The sequence below is a fragment of the Rhinopithecus roxellana genome, chromosome 1 (genome assembly GCF_007565055.1).
Source record: "Rhinopithecus roxellana isolate Shanxi Qingling chromosome 1, ASM756505v1, whole genome shotgun sequence".
In the NCBI taxonomy this organism is placed as follows: domain Eukaryota; kingdom Metazoa; phylum Chordata; class Mammalia; order Primates; family Cercopithecidae; genus Rhinopithecus; species Rhinopithecus roxellana.
In genome coordinates, this window is record NC_044549.1 from 34,850,383 (window position 1) to 34,873,484 (window position 23,102).

General features: G+C 38.8%; 1 protein-coding gene across 2 annotated transcripts in view; it reads right to left on the bottom strand.

The window, feature by feature from the left end:
* CCDC191 (coiled-coil domain containing 191) overlaps nucleotides 1–23,102 on the bottom strand; it is a 93,955-nt gene that overhangs the window by 2,319 nt on the left and 68,534 nt on the right. For both annotated transcript variants that reach the window (XM_010361010.2, XM_030941300.1), the window contains 3 exons: nucleotides 13,716–13,859; nucleotides 11,934–12,086; nucleotides 11,249–11,394 (listed from right to left, as the gene is read on the bottom strand). In XM_010361010.2, the coding sequence (XP_010359312.2) occupies nucleotides 11,249–11,394; nucleotides 11,934–12,086; nucleotides 13,716–13,859 (443 nt within the window). The remainder of the gene's footprint in view (nucleotides 1–11,248; nucleotides 11,395–11,933; nucleotides 12,087–13,715; nucleotides 13,860–23,102) is intronic.

A 23,102-nucleotide genomic window follows, 5' to 3' on the forward strand; every position in this document is an offset into this window, starting at 1 on the left:
GCATTCTGGTGGTGAGGAGCAGACGTTTTTGAAGATGGTGTCTGAACTGAATTTTTGTCAGGCAAAGAAAAGGCTTTCCTAGAGGAGAGCACATCTTGAGTAAAGGCAAAGAAGCAAGAATAGCATGCCATGGTGTGGGTGTGGAGTTAGTGCTGAAACAAAGTGCAGAGTAGTTAAGCTTCTATTTTTACAACTATAGGCAGGGATTTGTTCTGGCCTCTTGATTTGTTCTGGCCTCTTGACCATCTGAGGAAGTCCCAGAATGCACATCAGTCCTCATTAATTTTATGGCTGTTGGTTAATATTTTTGACAATGTTGATTTTTGTTGGTGGAGGTACTGCTTTAAAAAAAGGTGTGTCTGGGTGCGGTGGGTCACACCTGTAATCTCAGCATTTTGGGAGGCTGAGGAGGGTGGCTCATCTGTGGTCAGGAGTTCAAGACCAGCCTGGCCAACATGGTGAAAGCCCGTCTCTACTAAAAATACAAAAATTAGCCTGGCGTGGTGGTGGGCTTCTGTAATCTCAGCTACTTGGGAGGCTGAGGCACAAGAATCACCTGAACCTGGGAGATGGAGGTTGCAGTGAGCCATGATCAAGCCACAGCATTCCAGCCTGGGTAAGAGAGTGAGACTCTGTCTCAAAAAAAAAAAAAAAAAAAAAGCCTCCAAGGAATGGATTTGCTTTTATCCATTCAGTCCACCATTTACAGCTTCCTGTGCTCAGCTGTGTGCACACTCCCAGTCCTTGAGCCTGTCTCCCATTCTCAGCCATTCACATCTCTCTCCTAGCTACACTCCTGTTTTCTGACTTCTGCATTTTAGCTCCTGCTGTTCTACCCTAACTGAAAAATGTTCTGCCCTTTGGCTGAAATCTTCCTAGATCATCCTTGCCTACATTTCTCTTTCTTTCCCTGAACTCCTAAAACATATTCATGATCACTGGTTTGGAACTTATTTATAGCCTATCTATAGCTATCTTTTTATAATATTTTTATTGATACATAATATACATATTTTGGGGGTACATGTGGTAACTGTATACATTCATATAATGTGTAATGATCAAATCAGGGTATTCAGGATATCCATCACCTTAATTATTTATCTTTTATTTACCATGGGGACATTCAAGTTACTCTCTTCTGGCTATTTTGAAATGTGCAATAGGTTATTATTAGCTATAGTCACCCTACTGATCTATTGAACATTAGGTCTTACTGCTTCTATCTAACTGTATATTGTACCCATTAATCAACCTCTCTTCATCCACCTCCCAAGCTCTACCCTTTCCAGCCTCTGGTAACCATCAATCTATTCTCTATCTTCATGAGATTCACATTTTTAGCTCTCCCACATAAGAACATGTGGTATTTGTCTTTCTTTTTTTTTTTTTTTTTTTTTTTTTTTGAGACGAAGTCTTGCTCTGTTGCCTGGGCTGGAGTGCAGTGGCCGGATCTCAGCTCACTGCAAGCTCCGCCTCCCGGGTTCACGCCATTCTCCTGCCTCAGCCTCCCGAGTAGCTGGGACTACAGGCGCCCGCCACCTCGCCCGGCTAGTTTTTTGTATTTTTTAGTAGAGACGGGTTTTCACCGTGTTAGCCAGGATGGTCTCGATCTCCTGACCTCGTGATCCGCCCGTCTCGGCCTCCCAAGGTGCTGGGATTACAGGCTTGAGCCACCGCGCCCGGCCTGGTATTTGTCTTTCTGTGCTTGACTTATTTCACTTAACACAGTGACCTCCAGTTCTATCCATGTTGCTGCAAATGACAGGATTTCATTCTTTTTCATTACTAATATTCCATTTTGTATATATGCCATATTTTATGCATTTATCCACTGATGGGCGCTTAGGTTGATTCCATATTTTGGCTATTGTGAACAGTGCCGTAATAATCATGGACATGCAAATATCTCTTGGATATATTGATTTCCTTTCTTTTGGAGATATACCTATTAGTGGAATTGCTGGATCATATGGTAGTTATAATTTTAGTTTTTTCAAGAACCTCCATTCTGTTCTCCATAGTGGCTGTACTAATTTACACTCCCACCAACAGTGTATGAGGGTTTCCCTTTCTTCATATCCTCATCAGCATCTGTTATTCACTGTCTTTGATAAATGCCATTTTACTGTAGGTATAAGATGATATCGCATTGTGGTTTTGATTTGGATTTCTCTGATAATTAGTGATGCTGAGCATCTTATTGTACACTTTTTGGCTAGTTGTATGTCTTTTGAGAAAAGTCTATTTAGATCCTTTCCCCACTTTTTTTTTTTTTTTTTTTTTTTTTTTTTTTTTTTTTTTTTAGACAGGGCTTTACTTTGTTGCCCAGGCTGGACTGTAGCAGCGTGATGTTGGCTCCCTTCTACCTTCACCTCCTGGACTCAAGCGATCCTTTACACCTCAGCCTCCTGAGTAGCTGGGACTACAGGTGTGTGTCATTACTCCTGGCTAATTTTTGTTTTTTTTTTTTTTTTTTTTTTGGTAGAGATGGGGTTTTGCCATGTTGCCCAGGCTGTTCTTGAACTCCTTGACTCAAACAATCCACCCACCTTGGCCTCCCAGAGTGTTGGGATTATAGGTGTGAGTCACTATAATGGCCTTGCCCATTTTTAAATTGGATTACTTGGGTTTTTTTGCTATTGAGTTGTTTCAGTTCCTTATATATTCTGGTTATTAATTTGTCAGATGGCATTTTAGTCCATATGTATATGTTGCTATAAAGGAATACCTGAGGCTGGGTAATTTATTTAAAAAAAGAGATTTATTTGACTTGCAGTTTTGCCAGCTGTACAAGAAGTATGGCACTAGCATCTGTTTCTAGTGAGGACTTCAGGCTGCTTCCATTCATGATGGAAGGGCAGCTATCATGTGCAGAGATCCAATGGCAAGAGAGGAAAGCAAAGAAAAAGGGAGAGGGAGGTGCCAGATTCTTTTTGACAACCAGCTCTTCGGGAACTAATAGAGTGAGAATGCATTCATTTACAGAGGATGGCGTTAAGCCCTTCATTAAGCAATCCATCTCCAGGACCCAAATACCTCCCATTAGACTCCACTTCCGTCCAACATTGGATTTCAACATGAAGCGTAGGGTACAAACATCCAAACTATACAGATGGTTTGCAAATACTCTCTCCCATTCTGTGGGTTATCTCTTCACTTGATTGTTTCCTTTCCTGTGGAGAAGCTTTTTAGCTCGATGTAATCCCAGCTGTCTATTTTCACTCTGGTTGTCTGTGCTTTTGAGGTCTTACGCAAAAAATCTTTGGCCAGACTAACGGCCTGGAGCATTGTCTCAATGTTTTCTTCTAGTAGTTTCATAGTTTCTGGACTTAGATTTAAATCTATAACGCATTTGGATTTGGTTTTTGTGTACGGTGAGAGAAAAGGGGTCACATTTCATTCTTCTGCTTATAGTTATACTGTTTTTCCAGCACCACTTATTGAAAGACTGCCCTTTCCCCATTTTATGTTCTTGGCACTTTTGCCAAAGATGAGTTGGTTGTAAATGTGTGGATTTAAATCTGGGTTCTCTGTTCTATTTCATTGGTCTATATGTCTGTTTTTATGCCAGTACCAAGCTGTTGTGGTTACTATAGCTTTGTAATAAATTTTGAAGTTGGGTAGTGTGATGCCTAGAGCTTTGTTCTTTTTGCTCAGTGTTGCTTTGGCTATTCAGGTTCTTCTGTGGTTTCATATAAATATTAGGAATTTTTTTCTATTTCTATGAAGAATGTTGTTGGTATTTTGATAGAGATTGCATTGAAACTGTAAATTGCTTTGGGTAGTATTGCCATTTTAACTGTATGAAGTCTTCCAGCACATGAGCATGGCATATCTTTCTATACGTTTGTGAACTCTTCAACTTCTTTCCGCAGTGTTTTACAGTTTTCCTTATATAGATCTTTCACTTCCTTGGTTAAATTGGTTCCCAGGTATTTTATTTTCTTTGTAACTAGTTAAGGTGGGATTGCTTTCTTGATTTCTTTTTCAGATGTTTCACTGTTGGTGTATATATTAATAAATGCTACTGATTTTTAATGTTGATTTTGTATTCTGCAACTTTACTGAATTTGTCAGATCTAACAGTTTTTTTGGTGTAGTCTTTAGGTTTTTCTAAGTATAAGATCATGTCATCTGTGAACAAGGCTAATTTGGCTTCTTCCTTTTCAATTTGGATACTTTTTTTTTTTTTTTTTTTAAAGACAGGGTTTCTGTGTCACCCAGGTGGTCTTGAACTCTTGGCCTCAAATGATCCTTCCATATTGGCCTCCCAAAGCCCTGGGATTATAGCCATGAGCCATCACATCTGGCCTGGATGCCCTTTACTTTTTACTCTTGTCTAACTGCTCTGGCAAGGACTTGCAGTATTATATTGAATAAAAGTGCTGAAAGTGGGCATTTTGGTCCTGGCCAGGATGTTGAATTTTATTGAATGCCTTTTTTGACATCTCTTGAAATAATTATATGGTTTTTGTTCTTGGTTCTGTTAATGTGATGTATCATGTTTATTGATTTGCATAAGTTGAACCATCCTTGGATCCCTGGGATGAATCCCACGTGATCATGGTGAATGATGTTTTCAATGTGTTATTGAATTTGGTTTGCTGGTATTTGGTTGAAGATTTTGCATTTGTGTTCATCAGGAATATGTAGTTTTTATTTATTTATTTTTTATTTATTTTTATCATGTCCCTGTTTGGTTTTGGTATCAGGCTAATGCTGGCCTCATAGAATAAGTATGGAAGTATTCCCTCCTCTTCAATTGTTTTTGAAGAAATTGAGTAGAATTTGTATTAGTTCCTCTTTAAATGTTTGGTAGAATTTAGCAGTGAAGCCATTAGGTCCTGGGCTTTTCTTTGATGTGAGACTTTTTATTACAGCTTCAATCTCATTACTCATTATTGGTTTGTTGAGGTTTTCTGTTTCTTCATTGTTCAATCTTGGTAGGTTGTATCTGTCCAGAAATTTGTCAATTTCTTCTATGTTTTCCAGTTTATTGATGTGTAGGTGTTCATAATAGTCTCTAGTGATTCTTTGTATTTTTGATGTCTCAGTTGTTATGTCCCCTTTTTCATTTCTGATTTTGAGTCAGAAAAAGTCTCAATTTCATTTATTTCTGCTTAGATTTATATTATTTCCTTTCTTCTAATAATTTGGGGTTTGGTTTGTTCTTGCTTTTCTGTATTTCCTTGAGGAGTATAGTTAACTTATTTTTTGAAGTCTCTCAACTTTTTTGATGTAAGTGTTTATTGCTATAAACTTCTGTCTTGAAAGAAGTGACTGCTTTTACTATAATCCGTAGATTTTGATCTATGGTATTTCCATTTATATTGGTTTCAAGAAAGTTTAAAATTTTTTCTTAATTTCTTAATTGACCCATTGGTTGTTCAGGAGCATGCTGTTTAATTTCCTTGTATCTGTGTAGTTTCTGAAGTTCCTCTTACTGATTCCTAATTTTATTCTATTGTGGTCCAAAAAGATACTTGGCATGATTTCTGTTTTTTGAATTTGTTGAGAGTTGTTTTGTGGCCTAAGATATGGTCTTATTATGGAGGATGTTCCATGTGCTGATAAAAAGAATGTGTATTCTGCAACAGTTGGGTGAAATATTCTTTAAATGTCAGATCTATTTGGCCTGGTTTCTGGTTTAACTTTGATGTGTCTTTGTTGATTTTCTTCCTAGATAATTTGTCCACTACTGAGAGTGGCGTGTTGAAGTCCCCTATCATTGTATTGCAGTTATCTCTCCCTTTATTGTTTGTGTTATATACTTGGGTGCTTGATGTTGAGTGCATAGATATTTATAATTGTTATATCCTCTTGCTGAATTGAACTCTTTATCATTATTTAATGACCTTCTTTATTTATCTTTATAGTCTTTGACTTGTAATAAGTTTTATCTAATATAAGTATAGCTATTCCTGCTGTGTTTTTGGTTGCCACTTGCTTGGAATGTCTTTTTCTATCTCTTTCAGTCTATGTATGTCTTTACAGGTGAATTAGGTGTCTTATACACAGCATATAGTTGGATCTTGTTTCTTTATTCATCAGCCACTCTGTGTCTTTTAATTGGAGAACTGAGTCCATTTGTATTCAGTTATTGATAAGTAAGGATTTATTATGGCAATTTTTTCTTTCCTTGTTTGCTGGTTGTTTTGTAACTCCTGTCTTCCTTTTTTACTGTTTTCCCTTGTGGCAAAACGATTTTCTCTGATAGTATGTCTTAATTTGTTGCCTCTTCTTTTTAGAAATCCCCCAACATTTTGACTTTTTCTTGTCTTAGTTTCCATGTTTTATATTACCTATCACTTAGCAGGCTGCTGTAGCTATTATTGTTTTAGATAGAGTTCCCTTTTTGGCTTCATACTAGAGTTATAAGTTGATTACATACCACAATTACAGTATTAGAGTATCCTGGGTTTGTTGATGTACTTAATTTTACCAGTAGGTTTTCTACTGTCAACTGTTTTCTTTTTATGTTAGTGTTTTTTTCTTTCAGACTGAAGAACTCCCTTTAACATTTCTTGTAAGATGGGTCTGGTGTTGGTGAATTCTCTCAGCATTTGTTTTTCTGAGAAACTTTCTCTGTCCTTCATATTTGAAAGATGGCTTTGATGGATACAGTATTCTTGGATGGCAGTTTTTTTTTTTCTTGTTTCTTTCAGCACTTTGAAAATCTCATCCTGCTCTCTCCTAGCCTGTACAGTTTCTGCTGAGAAGTCTGTTGCCAGATGAATTGGAGCTTCATTATATGTTATTTGCCTCTTTTCTCCTATTGCTTTTAGGATCCTCTTTGTCCTTGATGTTTGAGAGTTTAGGTCAAATCTGTTTGGGGTTCTCTGACTTTCCTATACCTGGATATGTCTTTCTCAAGTTTTGGAAAGTTTCCTATTTTTATTTCTTTGGATAAGCTTTCTACCCTTTGGTCTCATTCAACTCCCTCTTGAACACCAATAATTTTTAGATATGGTCTTCTGAGGTAATTTTCTGTATCTTGTAGGCTGTCTTCATTCCTTTTCATTCTTTTTTCTTTTCTCTTCTAATAGCGTATTTTCAAGTGGCTTGTCTTTGGGCTCACTGATTTTCCACTGCTTGATCCATTTGGCCGTTGAAAACATCTCATGATTTTTCAGTTCAGCAAATGTATTTCTCAGTTCCAAGATTTGTTTGACTTTTTAAATCTTCGTTAAATTTATCTGAAAAATTGCGGAACTGCTTTTCTTTGTTATCTTGAAGATCACTGGGTTTCCTTAAAACTGCTATTTTGAATGTTGGTTAGAGTTTACATTTTGCCTTCTCATTAGGATTAGTCACTGGTTCCCTGCTTTGTCTATCTGGGAAGGTCATGGTTCCCTGTTTGCTGTTTTTGTTTTTTTGAGATAGAGTCTTGCTGAAGTGCCTAAGTTGGAGTGCAGTGGTGAGATCTCAGTTCACTGCAACCTCCACCTTCCAGGTTCAAGCCATTCTCCTGCCTCAGCCTTTCTAGTAGCTGGGACTACAGATGCACACCACCAGGCCTGGCTAATTTTTGTATTTTTAGTAAAATGTGGTTTCACCATGTTGGCCAGGCTGGTGTCGAATTCCTGACCTCAGGTGATCCACCCACCTTGGCCTCCCAAAATGCTGGGATTACAGGTGTGAGCCACCACGCCTGGCCAACTCACTGTTGTTTCTTGTCTATGCCTTTGCACTGAAGGATTATTTATTTATTTCAGTCTTCTCTGTCTGGCTTGTTTGGTTTTCAGTGGTTATGTTTGATTCGAGATTGTCTGTAATTTACCTATTTAATTTCTTTTTTGTTCTCCTGCTATGTGTCTGCCTCCTTTTTCGCACTAGATGGTACTTTACGCCCCGGTTCATCTTGGCTCTAGTAAACCTTTCTCTTGCTGTCTCAATCTCTCTCTTTCTCTCTAATCTTTTGTTTTCTACTAAATTATAAGCACCAAGGGCCATGTTATTAGGGGTTTTTTTATGCTTGGCAAATATATCTTTTGATAATTACATGTGGGTGTATTGTATAATAAGTATGATTTAAGTCACCAAGGTAAGGTTTCTTAAGCTGGGGCCCATAAAATCCTTGACATTTTGTGTAAAGTTATATGTTATAGGCATATATGTATTTTCTGGGGTATAGGTCTGTGACTTTCATTATTACCTATTTCATGTTCATACTGTAGTTAAGAACTATGGTAACAAGACAATATCAGACATAATAGAAATACTGATCCAGCTCAGCTAGATTTATAAAATTTATAGAATTATCTAGAAGTGATATGGATAATGTAAGATTAAAAGTTCTGTTTTTATTGAGAATCATCTTTCTCAATGTTATTGCAGCTTAAAGGTCAGGCCTAAGACCAATAGATGTCTCTCCTTCCTTTCATCCACAGCTCTTCTATATAGTATTCTTTCATTCATATAAAATTGAATATGAACTTTGAATATCAATTTTTTAATGTTAAAGCCCCTTTTAAAGAATGGTGACCTTAAATATTAGTGTCAATCCTGCAATAAAGTTCATCTATTCATACATTTACCAAATATTTACTGTGTTACCTATGTACTAAGCACTGTCATATACTGAGAACACAGCAATGAGCAAGATGTGGTGCTTCCACTCTGTTAGGGGGGAACAGGCAATAACATGTAAACAGTAAATTATATACTTTCAAAGAGTCTTAAGTGCTGTGAAGGAAGTAGGGCAGTTTAATGGATATACAGTGATGCAAGTAGGGTGGTTAGGGAGGTGACAGTTAAGCAGAGAGCTAAATGATGAGATCAGATTATGTGAAAGCTCTGAAGCAGAAGTGAGCTTTGCTTGTCTGAGGAACACTATAGAAGGCCAGTGGGGCCAGAACATGGTGAACAAAAAGCAAAGTGGGAAGAGGTGAAACCACAGCAATGCTTTTATATCAAGTAGAGACTGGCTGAGAATTTGGTTCTTGTTGATTGCATGGATTCCTACATTGATTTCATAACTTCAAATCCTAAATAGGATGACTATCTTACTATTTTATAGTTAAAAATGAGGCCAGGTGCGATGGCTCACACCTGTACTTTGGGAGGCCGAGGTGGGTGGATTCCTTGAGGACAGAGTTCGAGATCAGCCTGGGCAGCATGGTAAAAAAAAAAAAAAAACTTCGTCTCTACTAAAAATACAAAAATTAGCTGGGCATGGCAGTACATGCCTTTAAATCCCAGCTACTTGGGAGGCTGAGGCATGAGAATCACTTGAACCCAGAAGGCAGAGGTTGCAGTGACCTGAGATCCTATTACTACACTCCAGTGTGGGTGACAGAGTAAGACTTTGTCTCAGTGTAAAAACAAAAACAAAAACAAACAAACAAAAAAAAAACAGCTCAAAAAAACAAAAAAACAGAGGGAGAATTAGAAAAATGGGGAGGAAGATTGATGTAGCAAGAAAAGAATGTTTTAGAGTCAACCTAATTTGGAGTTCAGGGAGCAACCATTTGTTATTTGTATACCTTGGGCAATTCACCTACCTGCCTGTTGCTTATTTCTTTGCCTGAAAATGGAAATAAGGTCATCTCCCCACACCCAAGTTATTACTGCTATCAGATGAGATGGTTTGTGCGAAAGCCCCAAATGGATCTCTCAGTCTGCATACAGTGGCTGAGAAACAGAAAGAAAACGTAGGCAGGCAAAAAGGATGTTTAATAATAATATATTCGCAATGACACTAAACTGAAAAAAAAAAAGTTAGTTATTATTTTGGGTCCAGCAGTACACTGAATGAGTTATTATAGTACCCTGTTTAGTGTTCATAGCAATCCATAAGATAGGTTCTGTTGCTATCCTCATTTTATGAAAGAGGAACAGGGAGGCTTTGAAAGGTTATTTGTTCAAGGTCACATAGATATTGAGTCCTAAACTTCAAACTCTAAAGCTCAATCATTTATTCAAAGGGAAATCCTCTGAATACCCTCACTTATTGCTTATTTGTTTTAATTTAGACAAAACTATAATCAACTTGCTTATCTGTTTTCCTACTCCACTGATTTCCAGTATCTGTAACTTAAACAAGGACAAACAGGTTTTGGTGGAGATAGGCACCCTCATGGCAATAAGATAGGAACCCTACTACAAGGAACAGAAATAAACACCCACGCACAAACACACCAATAAAAAGAAAACAGCACCAGCCAACATGGTGAAACCCTGTTTCCACTAAAAATACAAAAATTAGCTGGGTGTAGTGGTGTGTGCCTGTAATCCTAGCTACTTGGGGGGCTGAGGCACGAGAATCACTTGAGCCTGGGAGGCAGAGGTTGCACTATCACTCCACTGCACACCAGCCTGGGCAACAGAGCGATGCTGAGAAAAGGGGCACTCTTCTACACCCACACAACAGTCTTCATTCCTCAAAAAAACTGGAGGCATCACTGAATACACCCGGCACACTAACTGATGCTCATAAAGAATGACACCAAATCACCACTCTTAAAGGGAAGTGCATAATGAAATTAAGAACATTCTGTCCAAATGCTTAAAACTAGAAAACAAATATAAAACTTACTTATACAGAATACCTTATTTCTCAAAGACAACGGGATTAAATAAAACATAACTGTATTTTAAATACTAATATAGCATATAGTATGATTCCAAATATATAAAGTTCCAAACCAGGAAAAACTATAGCATTGAAGGCTGCATACTTAGGAGGAGAGTAAAAAGAAAAGGAAATGTTCATTGTAAACGTCAGAGTAGTTTAGGAGAGACTTGGGAAGGAGCCTGTGTGACAGCAATGTTCAACTTTTTGACCTCAGTGGTGGTGACAAAGGGTGTTCACTTTACAGTCATTTGTTAAGCTGTATTTGTATGATTTCAGCACTTTTCTATATTTGTCATGTATTTCACAATAAATAATGTTGAAAGAGAAACTGAACTTAGAAAACTATATATGACTAACAAAGAATACAGTACTTTCGCTTAGGTGTGTTTCATATAGGTCACATCATTTTATTCTCTTGCCAGTTTCTGTGAGGTAGAAAGGGCAGGTCTCCTCCTCCTCCCCCTTCTCATTTTAAAGATGGGGACCCTGGAGTCCCAGGGGGTTTACTACCTTGCTGGTGAGCCGGAACTCCCACCCCTGCCTGGTGTTTCCAAGTACCCTGCTCTCCTAGTCCCCAGCTCATCTTTGCAGACACACTGTAGGAGCACAATATATTGCTGAGCAATTGTGAAGTCAGAGAGTGAATTTTCCTCAAGATCAAAACCTCACCTGCCACTGTGCTCCGCTGCAATCTCATGCTTGCCCTGAGAATCGATCTTCACCTCCCTGACCATGTTAAACCAGGCCCTGAAAATCTTCTTCTGAAGAAAATGTACACAGAATTTTCTTACTTCTTCCTGCAGATCAGTCATGTACTGGGGATGAAGACAGAAATAAAAGTGAGAGAAAAAATATCAGTTGACAAAGAATTAGAGCAAATAAACAGCATAAAAGACAGAGAATTGAAACAGAAATGAAACAAAAGAAACAAATGATACTAGAGACATACAAAGAAAAGGATAACCTGGCAGCCAAGATAATATCCTCTATAATGTACCCTAAAAATGGTAACAGAACACATGAGTAGAAACAGTTATAAGATTGAAGGGGTGAGTTTCTAAATCACTTGAGCACTGTGAGACAAGAAACAAGAAATGAGTATAAAAACAAAAGCTGATGGAATGATAACTTACAGTTTATACACACTCTGTGAAACAAACACATGCTTAGTATTTTACACTAATAAAAAACTGATTTGCCATTTTCACATTTATTTCAAAGCAGTGAATGGGATTGACTATTCTTTTGTTCTTGAAAAAACATAATGACCCTGGACATTCTGGATTCCATTTAGTTTTCTTAAATAGGACTGAGCAATGAGATGTATTTAAGGTGCCCTTCCCTATATCCTTACCTGTAGCCAGCTCCGGATGACTCTCTTAAGCAGTATTTGGGAATAAAATTGATCAGCCTGGGCCATCTTTCTAGCCAGACTTTCCTGACTACACTGGAACCAGGTCAGCAGATACTTCCTCTGCAGGAACAAAGAGTAATGTTCTTCTGCCACCTGGATAATTTTTTAAATGAGAAATATGATTCCTTACATTTTAAATCATTTAAACAAACACATCACCTTTGGAAATGATGCTATAAAACACATTTAGGCAGTCAGTAGAGAATAATCTGAAGGTACATGCAGCCTGTGTCCTAAAAGCTCTGACTGTTGACCTATTCTATGGAGGTTATAGATTCACATCACGGTTGGCCTTTCAATGCCAGCTCCCTGAAGACCACAGTGATTTGCTGGTTATGGAAACGGAACAAACAACCTCTAAGCCATTACTTCACTTCCCCTGAGTTTTGGAGTGGGTAGCTGGCAACATTCTCAATTTGCTCTCCTGGAGCTTGGACAGCAACTCCACAACAAACCTCTCTTTCTCATGACTTAACCACTGTCTAATTGAGGAAATGCCAATACTTTCAATTAGTGTTGTGGAATGAGCTGTCACCAGCATTGACATTTAGACATTATCAATAAACCACAAAACCATCTGATAGAAAATAACATGAATAATTTAATGTCTTTTCAACTATCATTCTATCAAAATAAACATACAAATCAGAATTTATAGATTTTTAAAAGTAACTGTTATATTCTTTTAAGAGGCAGGAGGGGAAAAGCCTTCTCCCTTAGTCTTCTCCAAACAATGACACATTTTTCTAAGCCTTGTCTAGGTATCTGGCACTGTGAATGTGATTGATTCATGTGAGTCTCTTGGAAGTCGTATTTATTGGCCAAAATGACCACCACGGAGGTCTCTGTGGCACCGGAGATTTCTGCCTGTCCTGGACTCATCTCAGCAGCCTGAGAGCCAAAAGATGAAATAACATTTTATCTATTTTGAATTTTTAATCATTTAGTTGAATGCACTGGATAAATTTGTTAGGGAAATTTTAGAAATTTCAGTGGTGTTTGATTTCATATATCTCTCTGCAGTAGAGTGAATAACTGTTCTCTCTAATAGAATTGTACACCCATACTCTTTGCAATGTGATTTCACAGTTCCTCCCCGTAGAGTGGATGGAGCTCCTTCTCTCCTCAATGACTTTGAGCTTGGCCCTATGATTTGCTTTGGCCAGTGGAATGTGGACATAATATAAGCAGTGGGTTTACATAATTTGGTTTGGCCTTTTGTAGCTCTGGCAGTTGCCACGTGAAAAGCATGCCCTGAATAGCTGCTGTAACCAGAATGAGAGGCTTGGGGAGAGACCTGAACTCAATCCACAACTGGCCCACAGACATATGAGTGAGAAATAAATACTTGAGCTCTAAGCCACTGATATTTGGGGGTTGCTTGTTATTCAACTTTATCACAGGCAGAAACCTGACCAATGTACCTTATGGTAATAACTCTTCTCTTACTCAAACTGAGGGAAGCTTCTATTCATCTTACCTTGGGGTGATCTGTAATAAAACATTTCCTCTCATTTTTTCCAACCTATTCAATTACAAAGTCCTTCTCTACCTTAGAAGACCAAATCAAAAATTGTATCCAGAACAAATATACACATTCAATTAATTTATCTTTCTGGCTTCAAATCACCAAACTCTCCTCTCCCCCAAGCTTAACTGGGCATCCATCCTATTTGGAAAAGTTCATTTTCTAATCTGGGGAGTAACAGTGGGACACTGCACCTGCATGTTTTGTTTGCTTTGCATTCTCAATATCTTCCAAGGCTCTAGACCTTTTTTCCTTAGCAAGACACCTTCATAATGTTCTTTGGCTATTGCTTCCAGCTGCTGGTTCCTCTTAATTCTCTTCTGCTTCTCAAGTTCTTTCTGGAAAAGATTAAAAAGCAAAACGCTATGATCAAAAAATGAATGAATTTCATTTCAATGAAAAGCTAATGAATTTAATTTGAACATGTAACCGTTGAATGGTGTGTTAATCATGATAATAGAGCTCTGGATAATAGGGCTTTTTCTTTAAAAAAAAAAAAAAAAGAAAGGAAATAATTCTGCTAAAAGGGTCAGGAGAAGCTGGTCATGAGTCTACAAGAATCAGGGCTATGCATATTCTTGGGTTTATTCAGTATTGTTCACAGAAATAATTTACCTCTCACCAAGTTACTAAAAGGTAAAACATCTAGTTAGGAGAGCAATCAGGATTTTTTCCCTCATATGAAAAACCCAGCCATACAGCCACTTCATTTAAACTATGGGATAGAAATTTAATGATACTCCATTAAAAGTCCAGAAGAATATTCTTACTACTAAGCTATTTTTCTTTTTAGGTGAAGAACAATAAGTCCGGAGGCAAGTTAAAGATAGTTGATCATCATTTTTTTTTTTTTTTTTTTTTTTTTTTATACTTTTAAGAACCAGAGTTTATTTATTGTATTTACATTAAATAAATTGCATGTTAAAAAGAGTTCTTAGATCCATAGAAGTTAATGAATGCATGTTCTGCTTTTGACTTTAATAAAGCAATTTGCCTACATAAGATATTTTAATTAGGGAGTACATTATTCAAATATATGTTTAAGTTTCAAAGGAAAAAAATCTAATTCTACATTTTTTACATTTAATTCTACATTTTTTTACATATAATTCTACATTTTTTAAATCTTGTGTGAGTTTCCACAGATATACAAAACTTTGCAAAATTCTAAAAATAAACCAAAGCTATAGTATATACAATATATAACTACTTTTATGACCTCATTTAACCTACATAAATCCAACACTAACTTACGCATCATCATAATCTATGAGGAGGTCCCAATATGCATTTTTCATAAAAATTCCTTGCTCTTCTTACCTTTGCTCTACTTTTTTTTTTTTTTTTTTTTTTTTTATTATACTTTAAGTTCTAGGGTACATGTGCATAACGTGCAGGTTTGTTACATATGTATACTTATGCCATGTTGGTGTGCTGCACCCATCAACTCGTCAGCACCCATCAATTCATCATTTATATCATGTATAACTCCCCAATGCAATCCCTCCCTCCTCCCCCCTCCCCCCTCCCCATGATAGACCCCAGTGCGTGATGTTCCCCTTCCCGAGTCCAAGTGATCTCATTGTTCAGTTCCCACCTATGAGTGAGAACATGCGGTGTTTGGTTTTCTCTTCTTGTGATAGTTTGCTAAGAATGATGGTTTCCAGCTGCATCCATGTCCCTACAAAGGACGCAAACTCATCCTTTTTTATGGCTGCATAGTATTCCATGGTGTATATGTGCCACATTTTCTTAATCCAGTCTGTCACAGATGGACATTTGGGTTGATTCCAAGTCTTTGCTATTGTGAATAGTGCCGCAATAAACATACGTGTACATGTGTCTTTGTAGTAGACTAATTTATAATCCTTTGGGTATATACCCAGTAGTGGGATGGCTGGGTCATATGGTACATCTAGTTCTAGATCCTTGAGGAATTGCCATACTGTTTTCCATAATGGTTGAACTAGTTTACAATCCCACCAACAGTGTAAAAGTGTTCCTATTTCTCCACATCCTCTCCAACACCTGTTGTTTCCTGACTTCTTAATGATTGCCATTCTAACTGGTGTGAGATGGTATCTCATTGTGGTTTTGATTTGCATTTCTCTGATGGCCAGTGATGATGAGCATTTTTTCATGTGTCTGTTGGCTGTATGAATATCTTCTTTTGAGAAATGTCTGTTCATATCCTTTCCCCACTTTTTGATGGGGTTGTTTGTTTTTTTCTCGTATATTTGTTTGAGTTCTTTGTAGATTCTGGATATTAGCCCTTTGTCAGATGAGTAGGTTGCAAAAATTTTCTCCCATTCTGTAGGTTGCCTGTTCACTCTGATGGTAGTTTCTTTTGCTGTGCAAAAGCTCTTTAGTTTAATTAGATCCCATTTGTCAATTATGGCTTTTGCTGCCGTTGCTTTTGGTGTTTTAGACATGAAGTCCTTGCCCATGCCTATGTCCTGAATGGTACTACCTAGATTTTCTTCTAGGGTTTTTATGGTATTAGGTCTAACATTTAAGTCTCTAATCCATCTTGAATTAATCTTCGTATAAGGGGTAAGGAAAGGATCCAGTTTCAGCTTTCTACTTATGGCTAGCCAATTTTCCCAGCACCATTTATTAAATAGGGAATCCTTTCCCCATTTCTTGTTTCTCTCAGGTTTGTCAAAGATCAGATGGCTGTAGATGTGCGGTATTATTTCTGAGGACTCTGTTCTGTTCCATTGGTCTATATCTCTGTTTTGGTACCAGTACCATGCTGTTTTGGTTACTGTAGCCTTGTAGTATAGTTTGAAGTCAGGTAGCGTGACGCCTCCAGCTTTGTCCTTTTGACTTAGGATTGTCTTGGCAATGCGGGCTCTTTTTTGGTTCCATATGAACTTTAAAGCAGTTTTTTCCAATTCCGTGAAGAAAGTCATTGGTAGCTTGATGGGGATGGCATTGAATCTATAAATAACCTTGGGGAGTATGGCCATTTTCACGATATTGATTCTTCCTATCCATGAGCATGGTATGTTCTTCCATTTGTTTGTGTCCTCTTTGATTTCACTGAGCAGTGGTTTGTAGTTCTCCTTGAAGAGGTCCTTTACATCCCTTGTAAGCTGGATTCCTAGGTATTTTATTCTCTTTGAAGCAATTGTGAATGGAAGTTCATTCCTGATTTGGCTCTCTGCTTGTCTGTTGCTGGTGTATAAGAATGCTTGTGATTTTTGCACATTAATTTTGTATCCTGAGACTTTGCTGAAGTTGCTTATCAGCTTAAGGAGATTTTGGGCTGAGACGATGGGGTTTTCTAAATATACAATCATGTCATCTGCAAACAGGGACAATTTGACTTCTTCTTTTCCTATCTGGATACCCTTGATTTCTTTCTCTTGCCTGATTGCCCTAGCCAGAACTTCCAACACTATGTTGAATAGGAGTGGTGAGAGAGGGCATCCCTGTCTTGTGCCAGTTTTCAAAGGGAATTTTTCCAGTTTTTGCCCATTCAGTATGATATTAGCTGTGGGTTTGTCATAAATAGCTCTTATTATTTTGAGGTACGTTCCATCAATACCGAATTTATTGAGCGTTTTTAGCATGAAGGGCTGTTGAATTTTGTCAAAAGCCTTTTCTGCATCTATTGAGACAATCATGTGGTTCTTGTCTTTGATTCTGTTTATATGCTGGATTACGTTTATTGATTTGCGAATGTTGAACCAGCCTTGCATCCCAGGGATGAAGCCCACTTGATCATGGTGGATAAGCTTTTTGATGTGCTGCTGAATCCGGTTTGCCAGTATTTTATTGAGGATTTTTGCATCAATGTTCATCAGGGATATTGGTCTAAAATTCTCTTTTTTTGTTGTGTCTCTGCCAGGCTTTGGTATCAGGATGATGTTGGCCTCATAAAATGAGTTAGGGAGGATTCCCTCTTTTTCTATTGATTGGAATAGTTTCAGAAGGAATGGTACCAGCTCCTCCTTGTACCTCTGGTAGAATTCAGCTGTGAATCCATCTGGTCCTGGACTTTTTTTGGTGGGTAGGCTATTAATTGTTGCCTCAATTTCAGAGCCTGCTATTGGTCTATTCAGGGATTCAACTTCTTCCTGGTTTAGCCTTGGGAGAGTGTAAGTGTCCAGGAAATTATCCATTTCTTCTAGATTTTCTAGTTGATTTGCATAGAGGCGTTTATAGTATTCTCTGATGGTAGTTTGTATTTCTGTGGGGTCAGTGGTGATATCCCCTTTATCATTTTTTATTGCATCTATTTGATTCCTCTCTCTTTTTTTCTTTATTAGCCTTGCTAGCGGTCTGTCAATTTTCTTGATCTTTTCAAAAAACCAACTCCTGGATTCATTGATTTTTTGGAGGGTTTTTTGTGTCTCCATCTCCTTCAGTTCTGCTCTGATCTTAGTTATTTCTTGCCTTCTGCTAGCTTTTGAATGTGATTGCTCTTGCCTCTCTAGTTCTTTTAATTGTGATGTTAGAGTGTCAATTTTAGATCTTTCCTGCTTTCTCTTGTGGGCATTTAGTGCTATAAATTTCCCTCTACACACTGCTTTAAATGTGTCCCAGAGATTCTGGTATGTTGTATCTTTGTTCTCATTGGTTTCAAAGAACATCTTTATTTCCGCTTTCATTTCGTTATGTACCCAGTAGTCATTCAGGAGCAGGTTGTTCAGTTTCCATGTAGTTGAGCGGTTTTGATTGAGTTTCTTAGTCCTGAGTTCTAGTTTGATTGCACTGTGGTCTGAGAGACAGTTTGTTATAATTTCTGTTCTTTTACATTTGCTGAGGAGTACTTTACTTCCAATTATGTGGTCAATTTTGGAATAAGTGCGATGTGGTGCTGAGAAGAATGTATATTCTGTTGATTTGGGGTGGAGAGTTCTATAGATGTCTATTAGGTCCGCTTGGTGCAGAGATGAGTTCAATTCCTGGATATCCTTGTTAACTTTCTGTCTCGTTGATCTGTCTAATGTTGACAGCGGAGTGTTGAAGTCCCCCATTATTATTGTATGGGAGTCTAAGTCTCTTTGTAAGTCTCTAAGGACTTGCTTTATGAATCTGGGTGCTCCTGTATTGGGTGCATATATATTTAGGAGAGTTAGCTCTTCCTGTTGAATTGATCCCTTTACCATTATGTAATGGCCTTCTTTGTCTCTTTTGATCTTTGATGGTTTAAAGTCTGTTTTATCAGAGACTAGGATTGCAACCCCTGCTTTTTTTTGTTCTCCATTTGCTTGGTAGATCTTCCTCCATCCCTTTATTTTGAGCCTATGTATGTCTCTGCATGTGAGATGGGTCTCCTGAATACAGCAGACTGATGGGTCTTGACTCTTTATCCAGTTTGCCAGTCTGTGTCTTTTAATTGGAGCATTTAGTCCATTAACATTTAAGGTTAATATTGTTATGTGTGAACTTGATCCTGCCATTATGATATTAACTGGTTATTTTGCTCGTTAGTTGATGCAGTTTCTTCCTAGCCTCGATGGTCTTTACATTTTGCCAAGTTTTTGCGATGGCTGGTACCGGTTGTTCCTTTCCATGTTTAGGGCTTCCTTCAGGGTCTCTTGTAAGGCAGGCCTGGTGGTGACAAAATCTCTAAGCATTTGCTTATCTGTAAAGGATTTTATTTCTCCTTCACTTATGAAACTTAGTTTGGCTGGATATGAAATTCTGGGTTTAAAATTCTTTTCTTTAAGAACGTTGAATATTGGCCCCCACTCTCTTCTGGCTTGTAGAGTTTCTGCCGAGAGATCTGCTGTTAGTCTGATGGGCTTCCCTTTGTGGGTGACCCGACCTTTCTCTCTGGCTGCCCTTAAGATTTTTTCCTTCATTTCAACTTTGGTGAATCTGGCAATTATGTGTCTTGGAGTTGCTCTTCTGGAGGAGTATCTTTGTGGCGTTCTCTGTATTTCCTGAATTTGAATGTTGGCCTGCCCTACTAGGTTGGGGAAGTTCTCCTGGATGATATCCTGAAGAGTGTTTTCCAACTTGGTTCCATTTTCCCCCTCACTTTCAGGCACCCCAATCAGACGTAGATTTGGTCTTTTTACGTAATCCCATACTTCTTGCAGGCTTTGCTCATTTCTTTTTCTTCTTTTTTCTTTTGGTTTCTCTTCTCGCTTCATTTCATTCATTTGATCTTCAATCGCTGATACTCTTTCTTCCAGTTGATCGAGTCGGTTACTGAAGCTTGTGCATTTGTCACGTATTTCTCGTGTCATGGTTTTCATCTCTGTCATTTCGTTTATGATCTTCTCTGCATTAATGAGTCTAGCTGTCAATTCTTCCACTCTTTTTTCAAGATTTTTAGTTTCTTTGCGCTGGGTACGTAATTCCTCCTTTAGCTCTGATAAGTTTGATGGACTGAAGCCTTCTTCTCTCCTCTCGTCCAAGTCATTCTCTGACCAGCTTTGATCCGTTGCTGGTGATGGGCTGCGCTCCTTTGCAGGGGGAGATGCGCTCTTATTTTTTGAATTTCCAGCTTTTCTGCCCTGCTTCTTCCCCATCTTTGTGGTTTTATCTGTCTCTGGTCTTTGATGGTGGTGACGAACTGATGGGGTTTTGGTATAGGTGTCCTTCCTGTTTGATAGTTTTCCTTCTGACAGTCAGAAGGACTCTCTGTTGGTCTGTTGGAGATTGCTTGAGGTCCACTCCAGACCCTGTTTGCCTGGGTATCAGCAGCAGAGGTTGCCGAAGATAGAATATTGCTGAACAGCGAGTGTACCTGTCTGATTCTTCCTTTGGAAGTGTCCTCTCAGGGGTGTACTCCACCCTGTGAGGTGTGGGGTGTCAGACTGCCCCTAGTGGGGGATTTCTCCGAGCTAGGCTACTCAGGGGTCAGGGACACACCTGAGCAGGCAGTCTGTCCGTTCTCAGATCTCAACCTCCGCGTTGGGAGATCCGCGGCTCTCCCCAAAGCTGTCAGACAGAGTCGTTCGCGTCTGCACCGGCTCCCGCTACTTCCCCTGTTGGTCTTCAGCTGTGCGCTGTCCCCAGAGGTGGAGACTACAGAGACAGGCAGGCTTCCTTGAGCTGCTGTGAGCTCCACCCAGTTCGAGCTTCCCAGCGGCTTTGTTTACCTACTTAAGCCTCAGCAATGGCGGGCGCCCCTCCCCCAGCCTCGCTGCTGCCTTGCGGATAGATCGCGGCAGACTGCTGCGTTAGCAGTGAGGGAGGCTTCGTGGGCGTGGGACCCTCCCGGCCAGGTGTGGGATATATTCTCCTGGAATGCCTGTATGCTTACAGCGCAGTATTGGGGTGGGAGTTACCCGATTTTCCAGGTGTTGTGTGTCTCAGTTCCCCTGGCTAGGAAAACGGATCCCCTTCCCCCTTGCGCTTCCAGGTGAGGCGATGCCTCGCCCTGCTTCAGCTCTCGCTGGTCAGGCTGCAGCAGCTGACCAGCACCGATTGTCCGGCACTCCCTAGTGAGATGACCCCAGTACCTCAGTTGAAAATGCAGAAATCACCGGTCTTCTGTGTCGCTCGCGCTGGGAGTTGGAGACTGGAGTTGTTCCTATTCGGCCATCTTGCTCCGCCCCCCAGTTGATCATCATTAAGCTACCTTCCCTCTCCTAAGAAGGAAAAAGATGAACTATTCCTGGTAATACACTGAGAAAAGACACTCCATGACCCTCAAAGAACTGTACCCCTCAGGGGTACAAAAACTTAATGATCGACCCTATAGGTATCATTATTTCCTTTATTTCCTTTTTCTCTTTTAATAAAAATAGCTTATAGTAAAGGTGAGAGAAAAAGAAATCTACCCAGAAAGGGTGAGTAGGAGCAAGTGACACCTGCGGTGAAAGACACAAGAGCAACAAAGACTGAAGACTGCTTTCATAGTCGTCATCTTTGCAGCATAAATACACAAACATTTAATTTAAGCTGATTTCCTTTACTTCATATGATTTCACATCAGGAAAAAGGCAGTGGTGAACTGGCTGATCCTGACAAGCTACTTACTGTGCCTGAGCCTTCTGTGAGAGAAACATTACAGAGACAGCAATGGAACATTTCTAATATGGAAGGAAGAATTGCTCTAATTTTCCAATACAAACTGCCTATTTCTGTACAAGCTCTGAAAAATGAAATGTCCATATTCTCTCAGACATTAAACCAAAATAAGCTTTATACTCTTTATTCCAGGCACTTGAGATACTTGTTGAATGAAATGGCCAGAGAGAAAATTTACAACAATTTTCTCATGCGTAGTAAGAGGAAGCTGAGGGTTAAGTAGGGAGGAAAACAGAAACTGACCCTTCCACATCTACTGAAATGTCCCTGTAGCATTAAGGCAGCAGCTGCATCTTGCAGACAGACATCTAACGCAGACAATAACCTTTGGAGAAGCCCTCAGGCTCAGACAAAAGAACCTGTTCTCATGCACAGATAAGTTACGGTGTAAATATCTCCTAGAATGGTAACTATGGCTGGTGTTATCGGCTCCAAAAGGAAAACTATTTTCAGGAGAATTGTGGGGAAAACCAGACTTTTTCAAAGTCTACATTTCCATGGAAAAATATAAAGAAAAACATGAGTTCTGTTTAAGTCAAAATGTTGTATTCTTACACAGCAATTTAATTCAAATGTGTAGCTCCTCCCTCTATTAAGGATTCCTCAATAGAGCTGGTTGTATTTCATTAATAATACATTTTCAATTTCCTTGTATATAAAATGTCTTTAATAGCACCTGCATCCATGATTTACTGTGAGGATTACATGATATGATGCCGTTTTGAGATGGCACTTATAGTGGGGATCTATGTAGCTAGGGTTTCATAGAATACATTGTTCAGTCAGGCTAAAAAGGGATATAAAATCTGGGCTTCTTTCTGAAATAAATGTGTGGCTTTGTCAGCTAGTATGCTTTAGAAGAAAAGCTAGAAATTACAGCTATGTTAAAAAAAAAAGTACAGGGAAATTGACACTGCACCAAAACTCTTGGCCTTCTGTCCCTTGTATGCTACTCTCCCTTTGTGCTCTAGAGTATATTCCTGCTTACCCACTCCTGTAATTTATACTGTGCTATTCTGCATCATGAATTTCTCCCTCACTACTGGATTATTCCCATCAGTATGCAAACATGTGCCAGTATCTCCCCTCTTCAAAACAAACAAACAAACAAACAAACAAAAAACAACTAGAGGCCATGAGTACAGATGCAGATCTCTTTGATCTCATGAGATCCGCATCTATACTTATGGTCTCTAGTTCCTCACCTATTCTCTCCTCAGCCCACTGAAAATGAGGCTCCTTTCCTAGCACACCACTGAAAGCCCTGTTGCTCTAGGTCATGAATGCTTGCTGGGCTTCCAAATCAAAGAATCACTTATCCGTGCTACTTTTAATTGAACTCAGTAGCATTCAGCCAAATTCACCACTCCCATCACCCCCCTAACAGAAATACTTTTTTCTCTTGGTGTTTTGATTCTAAACTCTCCTGTTCTCTTTCTACCTCACTAGCTCCTCATCCTCTGAATAGCTATTTATAGTCCTTAGGTCTTGATCTTGGACTCTCATCTCTACTCTCTCCAGACAATCTCCCAAGTTGATTACAGCTACTTCCAGAGCATTAAAAACACTGACTTGTTTTT